The 17,242-nt window shown below is 43.0% G+C and overlaps 1 protein-coding gene and 1 long non-coding RNA gene across 3 annotated transcripts in view; one reads left to right on the top strand and one right to left on the bottom strand.

Moving 5' to 3' along the window:
- LOC118914340 (uncharacterized) overlaps positions 1-17,242 on the bottom strand; it is an 88,473-nt gene that overhangs the window by 34,557 nt on the left and 36,674 nt on the right. Inside the window, exon 2 of the long non-coding RNA XR_005025568.2 lies at positions 14,937-15,016. This is a non-coding gene — a long non-coding RNA (uncharacterized LOC118914340). The remainder of the gene's footprint in view (positions 1-14,936; positions 15,017-17,242) is intronic.
- Positions 1-17,242, top strand: part of ANXA10 (annexin A10) — an 85,032-nt gene that overhangs the window by 36,028 nt on the left and 31,762 nt on the right. For both annotated transcript variants that reach the window (XM_036889095.2, XM_036889096.2), the window contains one exon: positions 2,534-2,628. In XM_036889095.2, coding sequence (XP_036744990.2) covers positions 2,534-2,628 — 95 coding nt within the window. The remainder of the gene's footprint in view (positions 1-2,533; positions 2,629-17,242) is intronic.

Genomic DNA, 17,242 nt, shown 5'->3' with positions numbered 1-17,242 from the left:
CCAGCTCTTCCAAGCATTACGGAAGTGTGTCTCTCTCCTGCCAAAGTCTCTCTCTCTCTCCTTGATAATATTTTCCACTGTATCGAGGAAAAGACATCCCACAACCCCACCTGCTACACGGCCACTCAGGGCCTCTAAGCAGTCTTCTATCTCACAGAGGGCTAATTTCTCAGCTTCCAGTGTCTCCACTCTTCCCCAATTCTGGGAAAGGCCCCACCCCTCTAGGAGGTGCTTTGCCCTAGACCAATTCTCCACTAGGGGCTTCCCAATTGGAAGCCCCACAGATAGGGGGCTCCTAAGTGAAGCTGCACTCTCTACCACTGCAGCCACTAGGGCCTCCCCACCATCCATTGGGGTGGGGGGTTCCTAGCATCTCCCCACCATCTCTAGTGGCAGCCCACCCAATGGTCACACCCATGTAGACAGATTTTGGGTTCAGAGGTCCTGCCAGCTACAGTCAGATGAAACCCCAGGGTGAAAATCTGGGGCAAAATACCTTGGAAACTGAAATCAGTCAAAGGAGAAATAAAGTGGGAGAAACTCATTTATTATCTTACAAGGAGTTGTCCCACATCTCTCTTGACCTGACTGCAGAAGAAGAGACTCCACTCAACCTCTCCAGTCCATCTATGCACTTGTGTGCCCTCGTAATTACCTACTGACATGGAGATGGACTAAGGCCAGGCAAGAGATTCTGGAAATATTTCAATTTTACCCACACCTGTGCTGTGCTTTCATCCCCATGTCTAATTTATTTCATAACTGGACCTATTTTACCCTTCCCACTTCTCTCTGGCAACCACCAGATTGTTCTCTGTATCCATAAGTCTACTTCTGTTTTGTTTTATTTTGGTTTTTAGATTCCACATGAAAATGAAATCATATGTTGTCTAACTTATTTCACGATTTCATTCTTTGTATGACTAATATTCCATTTTATATATATGTGTGTATGTGTGTGTGTGTGTATCACATCTTTTATCCATTCATCTATCAATAGATTGTTTCCATATCTTGGTTATTATAAATAGTGCTGCAATGAACATAGGGGTGCATTAATCTTTTAGAATTAGTACTTTAGTTTTCTTCAGATAACTGCCCAGAGGATTGTGTGGCAGTTCTATTTTTAAATTTTTGAGGCACCTCCATACTCTTTTCCCCAGTGACTGTACCAATTTGGTGGGAATGCAAGAGTTTGTAAAACCTGGTGTGAGCTAGGGAAAAGTGCTTGAAGAAATGGTGGAGGGTTGTGATTAGGCCATAAGCATTTGTTAATTGGCATTACAGAGGTTAAGGTCCCACCCTTCTTCATAGAGTGGGAGACAGATGCTCTTTCTGATGATTATACAGTTGACCCTTGAACAACCTGAGTTTGAAATGTGTGGTCCACTTACTGATGAATTTTTTTCAATATATATATTGGAGAAATTTTTGGAGATTTGTGACTAGTTGTAAAAACATTTTCTTTCCTTTAGCTTACTTTCTTGTATAATACAATGTATAATACATATAATATTAAAATATGTTAATTGATGCTTGTGTTATCTGTGGGCTTCCAGTCAACAGTAGCCTATTAGTAGTTTCTGGGGAGTCCAAGTTGCACAGATTTTCGACTGTGCAGGGGTCAGTGCCCCTGAGCCCCATGTTGTTCAAGGGTCAACTGAATTTCAAAGGGATAGCTCCCAAGTCCTTGAGAAAGACATTTCTGTGTTGTAAAACTGGCAAGTGGTTGGAAGATTTACATCTCAAAGGTGTAAGGAAAGAATTTACAATTGTGAGTGTTCCAAAGTAAATGACCACAGAAAAGGAAGATCAAGGGCTTATAATCCGAAAGAAACCTCTGTCTAAATTTTAATCAAGCAGAGGGAAATGTTCAGGCCTTCGTGGTCACTCTATTATGACTATAATTAGAGCTAAATTTATCTAAACCAGTTGTGCTTTCAGGTGTTATATGAGCTGATATACAAGGAAGAGGGGGCCTTAAAGCCCAGAAACAGAGCTTCTATTTTGGGAGAGACCAAGTTCCAGGGAAACCAAAAATGGTATACACCATCCCTCAGCAAGGTGCACCTCCCTTGTATTTTCATAATTTCCATCTCTATTATTCATCCTTCTTCTGGAGATACTGAACTACAGCAGTGATTTTTGTCTTAACGTGTGTTCATTGTAATCTTATTTCTCCAACTGTAAAATGAGGATGTAGTGTGTCCATTTGACCACTAGTCAGCTCAAAGGTCCAGGAAGCCTTGCTTTGGTGGTGATGGAGAGAGAGGTGGTTGAAAAAAATGATATTCTTTACTCCTCCATATTTTTTTATTGATTTTTTTAAGGGAAAATCTGTAGTAAAACACCAAAATCAGAGATTGGAAGAACCCAGTCTTCATCAAGTATTGCTCTGTGATTTCCAATTTTGGTTTAAATTTCTCACTGCTATAAAGTACTGCTGCTTGCGCATTGGTTTTGATCCTTCGATAATGGGTTATTCCTAATGACTGGGTAGCAACTTCACCAATCTTCAAATATTTTTTCCCAGGGTGTGACAAAGACATGCTGCTCAACATTCTAACTCAACGCTGTAATGCACAGAGACTGATGATTGCAGAGGCATACGAGGGCATGTGCGGCCGGGTAAGGCCCCCTCCCCACCTCTCTCTGGTGTGAACTCCTGAGGAATGACAACACTCTCAGAGATGCTATTCTTTTCAGTCTTACAGATCACATAGGTTTCAGACCTCACTGCATGTCAGAAATATGCTTCAAGAAACGTAAAGATACAGCAGCAAATGCATCTATGTGTGAGGTGTGCTAACACCACACGGACTGCTCCAGTCCTTTCTCAAAAATCATTCAGCTTCATAAAATGGAAGTCTGATAGCCTTATGCTGCTGGTTGGTCCAATTAGGCTAAAAATACTGTGCTGGAAGCACCCTGTGCCAAGCTTTAGGGAAGGCATAGGAGGACTAATGATCACTATGTCAACACAGAAGATCTTTCTTGCAATTCTCCACAGGCCCTCACCTAACTCAACCCAAGTGAATTCTACACTAGCTTTTCGCCTCTCAGCATGCAGTTACAGAGACCATTAAAAAAGAATGGCAGTTAAAAATAGTTTAAGGCAATAAAACTACTCATAGTGCTTTAAAGTAATCACATTCTAATTTCAAAGCAAGCACCATTAAAGATGCCTTTCTTTTGTTATGCATTTAAACCACAGATTCAGAACAAAAACTCTTCAGGCCAAAAGGGCCTGAAGTAGCAGTTAGCTTGTCCCCTGAGCGCTATGGATGAAACAGCATCATAAAACTTTCTCCATAGAGCTAGTCTGTATAAATGTACTCCATCTCTAAACCTCAGTCTTTGAACAACTTTAGGACATGAAATAAAGGTAACCTCTGTTTTAGAATGAGTAATGTAAAATGTCACCTCTAGTAGTGAAATTCGTTGAATTAAGCCACAGAAGGAAAACATTTATGCTTTTTCCAGGCAAAATTGTAACCTCAGCTTATGTTCCAAAGACACCAGTACTAGTTTTCTTTTGAAAGAAAAGGTTAAACTATAAAAGTTATAGAATGAGTAATCTAGTATTGTTTTAATATACATACTCTGTAAGAGTGGTACTGTTTCAGTGCTTTTTTTTTTCTAACCCAAAAGTTTACATAGATCTTTGCTTTTTATACACTAGGTTAATTTGAGTTAAAGCATTACTTTATCAACCTTCACAAAATTACACCGAAACAGACTGAAATGATTAAAAAATGAGGTATGCTGGAGGAAGGTAAAATCAATTAAACAATTTATACTCTATCGAAGGACTTTTCACTGTACACGGAAGGCCTCAACCTTTGTTAAAATCTCTTTTGTTGGACAGTCCATAGTGTGTGGAAAGCTTGACTGATAAACCGCACCACCCAGAAGAGCATGGGGTCCGCTGCTCTGCCCTCTGACACAGCCGTGTCAAGCTGTCCGTTCTCCAGTCTTGTCCATCACTTTTCCTCAATTTCTCCCTCCCTTATTTGCATGGTTTTGATTCAAGCTGTGGCTTTTGGAGGGGGGGGGAGGCAGTTTCCTGCCTGGGCCAAGTTCTCTATGAATCCGGTAAGACCGAGGGAAGACAAGGGAAAGGGGAAGGGGGAGAAAGAGCTTTTATTCCTCACGGCTCAGTCTCACAGTGCTCTCAGGTCCTCCCCCCTTCTCTGGCCTTGGTGGGCTTTCTACCCCCCACCACTTGGCTCTGCTCCCCAGGCTCCCTCCCTCCAACTGAGACTCATGCTCACCTTCCACCTGCCTCTCCCCGGAGGAGCTCCGTCGGTGGGTCCCTGGTGACTGGCTGGCGCCTGACAAATTACCTACCAGGAATAGACGGGGGGAGAGAATGGCCATTCCTCTCCACCCCTTACCCCGGACCATCTATGTGTGAGGTGTGTTAACACCACACTGACTGCTCCAGTCCTTTCTCAAAAATCATTCAGCTTCATAAAATGTAAGTCTGATAGCCTTATGCTGCTAGTCGGTCCAGTTCTGCATGGCAAACATCCCACTGATATGCAAGTGGACCCTTACACGTATATCACTATCAGGGCCACATGAAAAGTTCTGGTTGAGAACTTCCATTTACCCCATGCCAGCCTTCGTCATTGAGCCCTGATGAGTGTGGAGCTCCTATGGGTAGCTGCCCGCCAAGGCTCTTCCCACTGGGCTGTCCCCCAAAGTCAGCTGGGATGAGTCCAGAGCTAAATTTCTGCTTTAAAACCTGGTCGGTTTCTTATTTCTCCCATACAGAATATGCTGTTCACACTGTGAGCCCGAACGCCTTCTTCCCCAGGGTGTAGGAAGCCGTGCTCCGCCTCTCGGGCTTTCTCCCCCTAGTCACCCACCTATACTGCAGCCAGTCTAAGCTGCTTGCAGGTCTACACATAAGCCAGCTGCTCCCTCAACTTCACCCTTGGTGGCTCATCTGCCTTTAATGGCCAGAGTCCCCAGGCCATACACTGCACATCTACTCACCTTCACAAACCCTGGACCTTTGTCCTCCACCGCTGCTCCCTAGACTGGAACAGACTGTGAGGCTACTGGAATCTCTTACATAACTTCCTCTGTACCTTTTGACACACTGGTGAGCCTGATTTAATCTGTGGCGTTTAAAGTCGGCACACATCTTGTTCATCCCTAGAGCTTAGCCCAGACGTCCAGCACAGTGTTAACTAACACATCAGTATTTGTTGAATGGCAATGTGAAGACATAGCTACTTGCAGGTCCTCCTCGCTGCACTCAGACTTTGGCTTCCCGGAAAGCCTGTCCCACCTGTCACCTCGCCCTCTGCCTGGGCCAGGTGCTTCCTGCTGGGCTCACAGAGCTCCCTGTGCGAAAGACCACCAAGGGCCTTGCTACACTGGGTCGCAGGGATTTAGTGTTACCTCTGCTGGCTCATCTGCAGGTCCCTGGAAAATCAGGGGCTGGGTTACTTGCTGCCACTCCTCCAGAGCTCCCCCAGGGTCTGACACAGGGGAGGTACTTAATTATCCAATGAGGGAACAAGGAATTACATTCTGCCTTCTGACACTTTTCTTAAAAAAAAAAAAAAGCATCCCTTTATCTTCCACCTTGCAGTTAAAATCAATGTTCCTACTCTTCTTACACTTCTCATGTCCCTCATTCCCTGCTCAAGCTGCTCCCAGTGAATCTCCAGTTAGGGCTCCGACCTCCCTGCTGCTCACTTTCAGAGTCACTGCTTCCACTCGGCCGCAGAGCATCTTCCTGCTGCTTCTCCTTTTCTATGACCAGAGTCTATAGACCTCCTGTATGTTAGTCATTGATATTTTTATTTTTTATTAACATGGATAATCAAAATTTGACAGAATTATTTTCTTAACTGCTGAGAAAAGTGCACTGTAGGCATGCTCCATAAATCCTTATTAATTGAAACCTTTCATCAGTGAAGAGCTGCTAAATTCCATCAACAACGTGGCCTCCCCCAAAGCAGAAACTAATCCCTAGACTCAAGACCCTTTGAAATCCTCAGACTGACATATTTATCAGTATAATGAATGAGGTCACTCCTGATCTTTCACACCAAAGCAAGTGCTTTTCCAGAACAGGTCAGTGAGACCAAGGGAGCAGTGAAATGCCTCAGGGGCTGGGGAGAGGGACCGCCCATACCTGGTGAGTCTGGCAATCACACAAGGATTCCTGAAGGAGTTCAAATTCAGCATTGACATAATTTGTTTTTCCAGTTTTCATCTAAAACAGGGATCATCAGCTCTTTAATATCCTGGCATCTGGAATTCATAAACTGGGGTGTCGCTTAGGTAACTGAATGCAGAGGCTGACTTGCCCAAAACCACGCAAAGTTAGAACTTGAACCAAGGTTATCTGACTCTGAATCGTGTCTTCCAAAACTTCTCAGTGGCACCTGTTGTTCTCAACTAAAAAAACACCAGACATAATAAGGGCAGACATCCACCTGCTGATTCCCTAATATCTGCAAATCTTTGCTCAACAGCAGCCACTCAAGGGCTTGTTCTGTTGCCCTACTGACAACTGTCACCCACTCCCAAAGCTGAGAGCCCTCCAGACACCCTCCTCCTACTCTTTGCTTTTCTCCATAACATTCCTCCTAACATAGTACACTCATTTGCATATTATAATTATTATTTATTATTTGGTAACCCCTTCTAGAACACAAGCTACACAAGGGAGGAATCTTGTTTTGTTCACTGTGTCCCCGCACTTATGAGAGTGGCAGGCACAGGGTTGATGTTACAGACTGTGTCCCCTCAAAATTTGTGTGCTGAAGCCCTGATCCCGTCTGAGTGTGTTTGGAGACAGGCCCTTCAGGATAACTAAGGTTAAATGAGGTCATAAGGGTGGGGCCCTAATCCTGAAGGACAGGCATCCTCATAAAGAGGAAGAGACAGAGGAGGTGCATGCACAGAGGGAAGGCCATAGGGGGGCACAAAAGGAAGGGGGCCCTCCTGGCCAGGAAAAGAGGCCTCCAGAGAAACCAATACTGCCCACATCCCTCTCAGTCTTCCAGACACCAGACCGTGAGATAATGGACTCGTTAAGGTGCCGAGTCTGTGGTGGGCTGCTGTGGCAGCCCAAGCAGTGGCATGCAGTTGGCACATACAGAGAATATATGTCAAGTTCAAATTCACTCTTCAAGCCCATTGTGTTCTCATAACAAGTTTTTCCTGTCACCTCTCAGCTTCACAGTTAAAAATATTGATCTTGAAGTATCGACATGCCTGGGAAGGAGCCGGCTAGGAAATCACTGTACCTACTTTAACTGTGGAATTATCACGTCACTAGTACTTGTAACAGGCTGTGTAGCTTCCCCTCTCCCCTCGCTGCTAGTTTAGAAGTGAGGGGCACATGCAGTTTTAGCCGTGAAAGCTGAGTTTCATATGACTTATCACAGATCAATTTTATAAGCCTGAATTAAATAATCTAAATTGGTATAGCTACCTTATCTTTAAAATATGTGATGGGTTAGATATACTCCTTTTGGTGGGAACATAACTACCAGGGAAATGAATTTATAATTTCAGAAAGATTTTCTACAGAATCAAAGGTTCGTAAGTTTAGAAAGCCTTTTGTATATGTTGATTACTGTGTGAACAATGATTTCTCTTTGAAATAACATATATATTCTCTACTGGGGAGAGAATAAGGGAAGGAGGGAGGGAAGGAGGAGGAAGAAAATCAGATTCTGCTAAATCCAGGCCTCATCAGGTTTCAGAACACTCTCTAAAGCAGTTCTATAAAGTTACACTCGCACCTGCAATATATAACAATTCCCATTTCCATTAAATCCTCATAGAAACTCCTTAGGTTTTGACCAATTTCAGGGGTGTAAATGGACTCTTATTTTGGTTTTAACTTGCATTTCTCCCTGATTAAATGTAATGTTGAGCATCTTTTCATGTTTCTTTTACATTCTGGTTTCTTAACTCGTTATATTCTTTGTACATTTTTCTTTCATTAACTTGTCACTTACTGATTGATTTGTACTAATTTATATAATTTGTACATTAATCATTTCTTGTATATGGTGACTGAAAATATTTGCTCCAAACATATGGATTGATTTCACACTATGTGGTACAAGCCTGGGCCAAGAACTGTTAAGGGTCCTCGACTCTAGTAAGTTTTATAAGATAATGAGCTAACCAGCCAAGACAGGCTGGTTCGTAGAAGCCAGGAGACTCCTGGATTAGAGGCAGAGGGCAGCTTACCTCTCCCAGTAACAGGTAGCCAGACCATCAGAAGTTGTATCCCAGTTCCCTGAGCCGCAATCCCACAGATCAATGCAAAGATGATGATAATAATGTAAACATTTGGCAATGTTCACATTGCCAAAGAGAAACAATATGATTAGAAACTCAAATCACTTATGAAGGGCAGAATGCATGGCTGCCACTGCTCAAGAGGGAGACACTACCACTATCTCCATCTTCCAATGATGCTATTCATTATACACTGCCCAGGACAAAAGGCTGTGAGTGCCTCCTTCTGCAGACCATTCAGAAACATGAGTCCTACAGAAAATCATCTCCCAACAATACCACCCCTCATTTCTATGCCAACTTCACTATTGAAAATTTTTTTTCTATGAACCTAAGCTTATTGTTCTGACCCGCAAAGGCTGAGACTAAATCCATCAATTTGTCGCATACAGAATTTAATTACCAAAGGACTCCAAGAGCAGGGGGTCAATTGGCAGTATTGATCTCAACCAGGTCCCCACAGGGACCTGGGCCCAATGAGCTGAACAAATCCCATTAATCATCAGGACTGTTTTAGAAAGCTGAGTGGCTTTCTCTTTAAGTCTTAGTAATGACCTTTCCACTTGGTTTGAAGTTTTCATCTAGACACAGCAGGATGGATCAGTGATGACCCAAACATCACCGTGGCCCACAGGGAGGAAGTCTAGGCAAGGCTATCATCCATGAATCTTGGCCAGGGAGTGAGGCTGTCCTGGACACCCTCCAAGGCCCAGGGTGCTGTGATGAGGTACTCCTTTCCCAGGAGCTCTGCCCCCCAGAGAACTGTCGTTATGCTAGCAGCAGTATTAGCACCACTTTCCTATTATTTCCAACTTACACCCACAGCTGTCTTTTTGCGGGGTCAGGTGTAGGAGGGACTGAGGCATTTTAATAAAACTTTTAGAAAGTCATTATGGCCCACACACAGGCAATATACTCAACCACGTAGTCATTATACTTAGCATGTAGGACACCGGAGTCCAGAGACCATCTGGGTGGCTGCACCAGCATTGTTTGAAATCCAACACCCACTTTTGACTAGACTGCCACCCAGAGAGGACCAACCAGTACACCGTGAGGTTGATGACATTAGGAGAAAGAATCATTGTGCCCTGGAATGGTCAGGATAGAACCCTAAACTTTCAAAATATGTCTACATAACTAAAGGAAAAATCCTGTTTCTGTACACTTACACAATTCAACACTTCTGACACTAAATGTGTGGAATTCTGTCTCTCGAATTAAGTAATTCTGGCACTGACACCCAGAGTTACCACAGACCCCATAGGTTAAGGACTCAGTCTCATAATACTGCCCCCAGTTCAGATACCAACTGCTAGTCCCCCAGATTGGCACCCATGCTTCTCCCTGACCAGCTATAAATCAGGGTTCCCATGACCCCCTTCTTGGGTTTGCTCAAGTGACTCACAGCACCTAGGAAAGTACTGCACTTACGATTACCCATTTATTATAAAGCACACATTTTAGGGACAGCCAAAGAGAAGAGGTGTGTGGTAAGGGGAGCAGAGCTTCCCTGGCCCCTCAGGGCATCTTAACTTCCCGGCACCTTGGTGTGTCACCAACCTGGAAACTCTCCAAACCTCTAGTGAGAATTCTTTTGAGAGCCTCCACTACATGGGAATGACTGGTCACATCACTGGTCACTGGTAAGTTGGTCTACACCCCATTTTCCCCTGGAGGTCAGGGGTGAGGCTGAGGGTTCCAACTCTCCAAACACATGGCAGGCTCCTCTGGCAACCTTTCCTCTGAGATCACCTCAAAAATAAACTCAGGTGTGGCTGGATAGGGCTTAATGACTAATAAAACATGCCCTTATCACCCCTAATACTCAGAAAATTACACAGATTTAGGGGTTCTGTGCTAGGAGCCGCAGGTGAAAACCAAATATATACTTTTATTGTGCCAATGTCACAGCAGCCATCTCCCCTGCTTTGTCATGATCATTATCCAGGAGCGACGGCTGCATTCAGTGACCAAATGCCCTACTGAGTGAATTGTGTTCACCACAAGGAGGTGAAGGAGACAGAAATCTTACCAAGTGATCAGCTCCCACCAATACCAGAAACCTATGGAGAGTAGGGAACATGAAGATCCATCAAATACTGTAACTACTAGTCTATTGTTGAGGGGCTTTTGTAATTAAAGTCCTACTTGGTCAGACTACAAGCAGTCTGGAAAACTGAACACATGACACAGATGGGCTCAGAAGAAGCTGTGTGTCCAGCATGCACGATTGAACAGGAACAGCAGCACTGTGACTTAAAAAGTGTCCATGGCTGTGAAGGTTTCTAGTTGCCTCAAGAGGGGATCAGGGACTGACAGTGCATCTGCCAGGGCTGCACAGGAGCCATGCCCTTTGAACTGCAACTTCCCTCAGCACAAACAAATTCAGTCTGCACTTGACTGGACTCACCACCTTGGCAAGCATGGTGATGTGGGTGTCAGACAGGTGGAACACTTTACTACATGCCCAGGGTATGATGGTGTGTGTGTTGTAATGTCCAGCATGATGGGGGTCCAGGCAGCAATGAAACAGTCTGGGTAATGCAGGCTTGATTGGTAGCTGGATTCCAGCTGGTCTCATCATGCAACCAGCCCTCACCGTGTACATCGACAAGAATGACCCACATCCCATCAGTAGCCAGTTTGCTTCCAAAGACTACAGCCCCAGAGAAACCCCTTTTCATAAGCAATCTGTACTTTTCTGAGTGTTAAACCAAAGACATAGGTCTGAGATCCCAAGAATGAGAAAAAGATAAAAAGTTTGTCAAGAGGAGCACAGTCCATAGCTGTGATAACAGCCTGGCTTCCTTCCATGGGACAGAAACCACCCACAGCAGCCCCGTGGACACCATCTGGCTCTGGCCTGTCCAAACCGTCAGAGAAGCAGGTCAAAGCATTTAGGGCCACGGACTGATGTCTCACTGACTCAGCAGCTTGCTTCAAGCAGCACAATGGGGATTAAAGGTAACCTAAAAGGAATAGCTGCCATTTTTTTACAGAAAGACAAGAGCTCCTGGTACCAGCCAGCTGTTTTTTTTCAGTGTGCCACTTCCACTTGTTGAGATTTATTTCTCTCCACCTTATTAGCCATTGAGTCCCAGCTGACCCACAAAAACGGGGCTAACTGGGCACAAGAGTCACAAGCCTCCAGGGACCAGGCATTCCACTTCTACAAGTCCAGCAGCAAGCCAAGAGCTGCTTCTCAAAAATGATGGACCTGGAAGTTACTTGAGGAAGTCAACAAGTGTAACACACCAGGTTAAACTGGAAGGCTGCCTCCTCTTGCCCGAGGCTCCAATCAATTGACATCTGTCAGAGACTTCTGTCAGCAGTGATCACGTGGGTAAAGGGGCCTTCCCATACATGGCTACCGGGTGAAGCACATCCCTGTAGGTGGCTATTTTCCTAGCAAAAGTTTCCCCTTTGGAACTTAACAAGCCTTCACAGTGGAAACAAATAAAACATAAATACCAACTATACTCAAGAACAGAAGTTAGTATAACAGCAGAGTAAATCTACCCTAAGGGCCCCGATCACACTCCTTTAGCCTCCTTCTCCCACTGAAAACCTTGCCCACGCCCATCATTTGAATTTTGGTTTTCCCCCAGTTTAACCCACGGGCCCACACAGAATGGTGGCTTGGCAGCGGTATTCAACGAATCCATAAAACTTGAGTCCTTTCCCCCAAATCCACCAGCACTATCAGACGTGAGTGAATGGCATTCAGCACACAGTGGAACAGAAAGACCTTGGTCCCACCCCTAATCGTTTCACTATTGATGGCAGCAGAGTTTGGTGTAGAAGGGAAGGAGGAAAAGAAATACCAAGGAACAGGAGGGGAGACAGAGGACCCATAAGCAAGATACTTATTTTCTGGGTGTCAGCTGTGCATACATGCGTCAAAGGGACTTTCTATGTGTTTGGCCTCTGCAAAAACCCTATACTGGTCCAGTTCATCACTGATGACCACGTTCCAGCTTCGTATGTTCTTGGCTCAGTGGCCAGAGCCACATTTCTTCCTGGCCACAGACACAGAGCTTGCACCCGCTGACTGAGTTGAAGTTGGCTCTCTCGGCAAGTGTTTTTTAATGAGTTCATCTTTGAAACGGACTCTGTGACGTCCACTGCCCCACTTTCATGAAGGCATCTCTTCACTCTTTGACTGGCATTGATGTAAGAGCTAAAGAAATTTTCCAGGTAGTATATTCTTACTGTCCAATATTTTTATTATACCTTATTTTACACTCCCCAACATTAATCATTATTATGCTGTTTTATAAGTCAATGCTTCCTTAATTTTATTCATAATTTTCAATTTCTTTGTTCATTTTTCTTCTAATAACCAACTCCATCAATGACATCAATGTCATTTATCCAAAGGGACATTTATTAGCAGTTTTTTTTCCCCCAGAAACAAAAAACGAGTGTTAAATTACCTCAGTCATTTCCTTAAGTATATTTTCATCCTTTTTGCTTCATTGATGGATATTTGTTGAGATAGCTATAGAATTTTAGGCTGAATCTTAACTATTTTTCTTAGGTCTTTGCAGACATAATTTTAATTTTTTTTCCTTTGCTGATGATTTTCTCTCCTAATTAGTTTGCCTTTGTAGTGGTGGCTCTGGGGGACAGTGATGTTCCCAGCACAGGGCAAATGAACTGGTGTGACCAAAATCAGTCTAAAGAAAGGCTATATTGGGAGAAACCTGCTTACTGCTCAGGATGAGGCCTGGCCCGCCCTTCCCCTCGGGCCGCGGCTCTTGCTCCCTTGTCTCCTGACCTGGTGCACTCTTGTCCCTCCACCTGCCCCTCTCTTGTCCTTCCACCTGCCCCTTCTGGGAGATTCTCCCCAGCGACTGACAGGTGCCAGACCAATTAGGCAACAGAGGGGAGGAGAGAACAGCCCCTCTCCCGCACACCGACTGATATGTAAATGGACTAAGGAAAGGCAGGGGATTCTGGAACTATTGCAATTTACCCCATGGTAGGTTACTGTTATTCTATTTATTCTTAAGAAACTCTTCTCACAGATATTCAGCAATTTCATTGTGTTAGTCAACAGGTTACTTTAGCCTAAACCAAGGTTTCACTTACCATATAATATGTGACATAGTGGCTCTCTGGCATTGTCTACATTCTCTCCTGCTGTAAATCCTGCTCCAAAAGTCTGTTCCTGCCACTCAATCTTCCAAGTCCCTTAACCTCTCTTAACCTTATCTTTGTATCATCTGTTTCTTATCTCTGTGGAATTTTTTGTCACTTTTTCAGATATTTTTTCCAATTTACTAATTCCATACTCAGCTGTTTTTTAGCTCTTTAAAACAGATATTGCATTTTTTAATTCTAGAAGTTTTGAATTTATAGAATTTATTTGCTTTCTTTTCAAGTCTTATTTTTTCCATAATGTTCTTTCAGATCATTATTAATTGTCCCAAATTATTAGGGTTTTAATTCTATTGCTTCTAGAGTTCACTGTCCAACCTTCTGGAAAACTGATTTTAAGTGCATATCATGATTATTGTGAGAACTTTGAAACTGGGCTTTTTTTCAGTGAGAATCATTTTTTTCTTCTTGAGAGTCAGAGAATTTCTCTAGATTTGATTTGCACTTGCTCCTTCCCGGTGCCCCAGGAGAATTACCAGTTTAGGATCAAGTTTCATGATGACTTCTCTTCCTGGAGGTCTCCATTCATGTGGGCAGTGTACAGTAAATTCGAAATTCACACCCATCTATGATTTTGACTTCTCAGGGATAATATTCTTCTACTGAAAACCCAGGAAGGGAGAAGTGAACATTCTGCCTATCTTCCAGTGCTCAGTGATTTTTCTTTTTCTATTTTATACTTTCACTGAAGGTCTAATCCTTTGAGGGTACCACCTCATATGTTTAAGACTAGTTGTCTGTGCTACACTGGCCCCATAATGTTCTCCTGTCCTTATGTAAGGTCCCACATTAAACACTAAAACCCAAGACAAATAGTTCTCCAAACCAACCCCTGCTCTCCCAACCATCCACAAGGTCACCTCCGATGCCAGCTTATTTGCTGACTTCCTGGTTTTCATTTATCCCCTGGTATTTACACCCAGAGTCTCTGCTTTCTCCTGAGATCAAGTACATTTTGAAAAGAACGTTTATTACATTTTATTGTGGTGTTTGGAGGGGGAGGGTTTTAGTTTTAATATACTGTTCCTCCAGAAGACCAAATATTATCATTATTACCAGAAAGAAATTAACACCTCAAATTTCCACTGACAATTAAATCATTAAATAAACTGTGAAACCATCTGTAAAGTGAAGCTATTCAAAAGAATTTTCACCTACCATTACAAAGTAACACAGCAGATTGCACAAATGTTTTCAAAATATGATATAAAACTATTCAAGTATTTACAAAAAGAAAACTGAGGTGAGTGGAATTAAGACAAATTCTAAGTTATACTTTATATAGGCCTATCTCCTGAAGTGTTTAAACAGCAAGCATCATTTTTTATGGTAATAGAAAGGACATATAAATTAAAAGCATATAAAACTGTTCCTCTAAGCAATTTAGACAAACAAAATGTTAGTTATACTTCTCCCTCTTGCCCCCATTACACATAATTAGTTAAAGGGAAGAGGAAACAAGGAGGAAGAAAGTGCCATTTTACCTTTAGTTTAAATTGGAGTGGTCAGAAGAGCTGCAACAGGGATAATCTTCTGTTCTATCAGCAGCACAAAAGGGCTCCTTCTGAAAAGCAAGGATTCATTAGCTTAACACAAGCCACGCTGTGAGACCCACAGAATCCCTTTAGGACAAGTCTTCAGCACACAGAAAGCAGAGGCAATCAGGCTGGGAAAAGTCACACTCCAAAGTCTGCAACTGCAAAGTTATTTATACAACTCCAAGTGAGAATTTAACACTCTAATTAGAAAATCTATTTGAAGGCTCCTCTTTGAACTTGCAAAGTAGAGCTATTTAAACATATTATTCAATATTTATCTTCCCAGCTGCAAGTATTATATCCTTCCCAATGTTCTGGTATAATCATACTATTTCTACTACTATAGCACTTAGCACATTTTGCATTGCAAGGTAATTGTAATTCCTGTGATACTGTTCCCCCCACTAAATAAAACTGCTTTGAGGATAGGGACCTTTGGTCATCTTTGAATAACCAAGAATGACTCCAAACAAATCATTGTTACATTACAACTGGTCCTTATCCATTCATTTACTCTATATTTTCTAAGGCTTGCTATGCAGCAGGCACACACAGTTCTCTGGGCTGGTGAAGCAGCCATGGATAAGAGACCAAGAGTCCTGTCATGATGGAGCTTACATTCTACCCAGGTGAGACAGATGAAACATTATTAAATGTGTCATGTTAGAAGGTAGTAAGTGCTAAGGAAGAAAAGATGAATCCTCATGAAAAATACAGAAGTGTTGGTGACTGGGTAGTGTGACAAGGGCAGGCTTCCTTGAGAAGGCAGGGAGGGGTGGGCTGTGTGACCACCTAAAGAACATTTAAGGAGTGAAGGGCAGAAGCAAAGGCCTGAGACGAGGGCAGGCCTTCCATTCCAGATCAGGAAGATGCCCACTGCAGAGGAAGTAGAGAAATCAGCAGCAAGGAGTAAGAGGAGATTGAGGGCAGAAAGACTAGCATTCACATGGAAGAAAACACCTGGCTTATTTGCTTTATTCTGAAATCAACTGCACTAAAGCCACTGCAGTTTATCCTGGAGTTCCTAGTGGGAAAGGGCCTTTCAAGTGAGGAGTGCCTAATCTGGTTTGCATTTCTACTGGATCACACTGTCAGGTGTGTTGAGGGGAGACTGTGGGGTGCAAGGACAGAAGGGAGCCTCCCAGGCAGGCTATTACCTTAATACAGGCTATGATGATGTAGCCTCGAGTGGTAAGAAATCATCTGTATTTTTAAGTGAGAGACTAGAGAGTTTATTGACCATATTGTAAAAGTTGTGAGAAATACAATATAATAAACTTCTGAGGCGAAAGGAAAGAAAGAAGAGGGAGGGAGACATCTAGCATCAGTCGTTTTTGATCTGCAGCAAATTACTTAATATTGTTTGAAGGCAAAAAAAGACATTTTTGAGTGCCTAATACATGCCTGAAAAATAGTTTAAGAACTTCACCCGAGTTCAGTACTGTTACACTTAGATCAACCGTATGAAGTAGGTGCTGTTACTAGCTCCACTTTAGATTGGGCAGCAGACCCAAACAGGTGAAGGGACCTGCTTGCAATCTCAGCTGGTACCCTGCACAGCCAGGATTCCGCCTAAACCCTCCACCGGCAGAACATACCACCCACCCGATACAAAGATACACTGGCGCCACCTAGTGGCTCCAATTATGCTTTGCAGCGGAATGCACAAAGAGGTTCATACTAGTTCATTACGGAGGGTAGGTAAGGGAGCTGAGGATGTGGTATAAATGTTTGGATGGAAATGATCAAAGAAATGTGACCAAAGATAAAACATAAGGCCTCCACAATGCCTAAATCATCTTCAGCTTGAACAGTGACTTTATCCCTTACATATAAACAGTAAATTAGGAGTTTTCTCTCTCCATATTCTTTCATCCTATCACTTGCTTTACATTCATTTAAATATTATGTATACTATATACTCTGCACATTTTGTATTTAAGCATTCTGCTAGATGGTTAATTTAGGAAAGTTTATGAGAAATTCTATGTCCTGATAGATTTTGGGAGGGAATAAATGTGCATAAAAATCTAGTCATTAAAATCTAGTGTAATCAATGGGAAGATGGTGCAGTGGCAGCAAAGAAACAATCAACTTCACGTAGCATTAGAGGAAGGCTTATGAAAGCGATGATGATTTTAATGTCTCTACCTTCCCATCAACTGCCAGGTACCATTATCCTATTGCAATGAAATTAAATTGCATTGGTCTGTTTGCATTTAAACCTTCAGTACGCTGTCACTAGGTTAAAT

The sequence above is a fragment of the Manis pentadactyla genome, chromosome 1, assembly GCF_030020395.1.
Source record: "Manis pentadactyla isolate mManPen7 chromosome 1, mManPen7.hap1, whole genome shotgun sequence".
Taxonomy (NCBI): domain Eukaryota; kingdom Metazoa; phylum Chordata; class Mammalia; order Pholidota; family Manidae; genus Manis; species Manis pentadactyla.
Note: the sequence above shows the minus strand (reverse complement) of the source record. Positions and strands in the feature narration are given on the sequence as shown.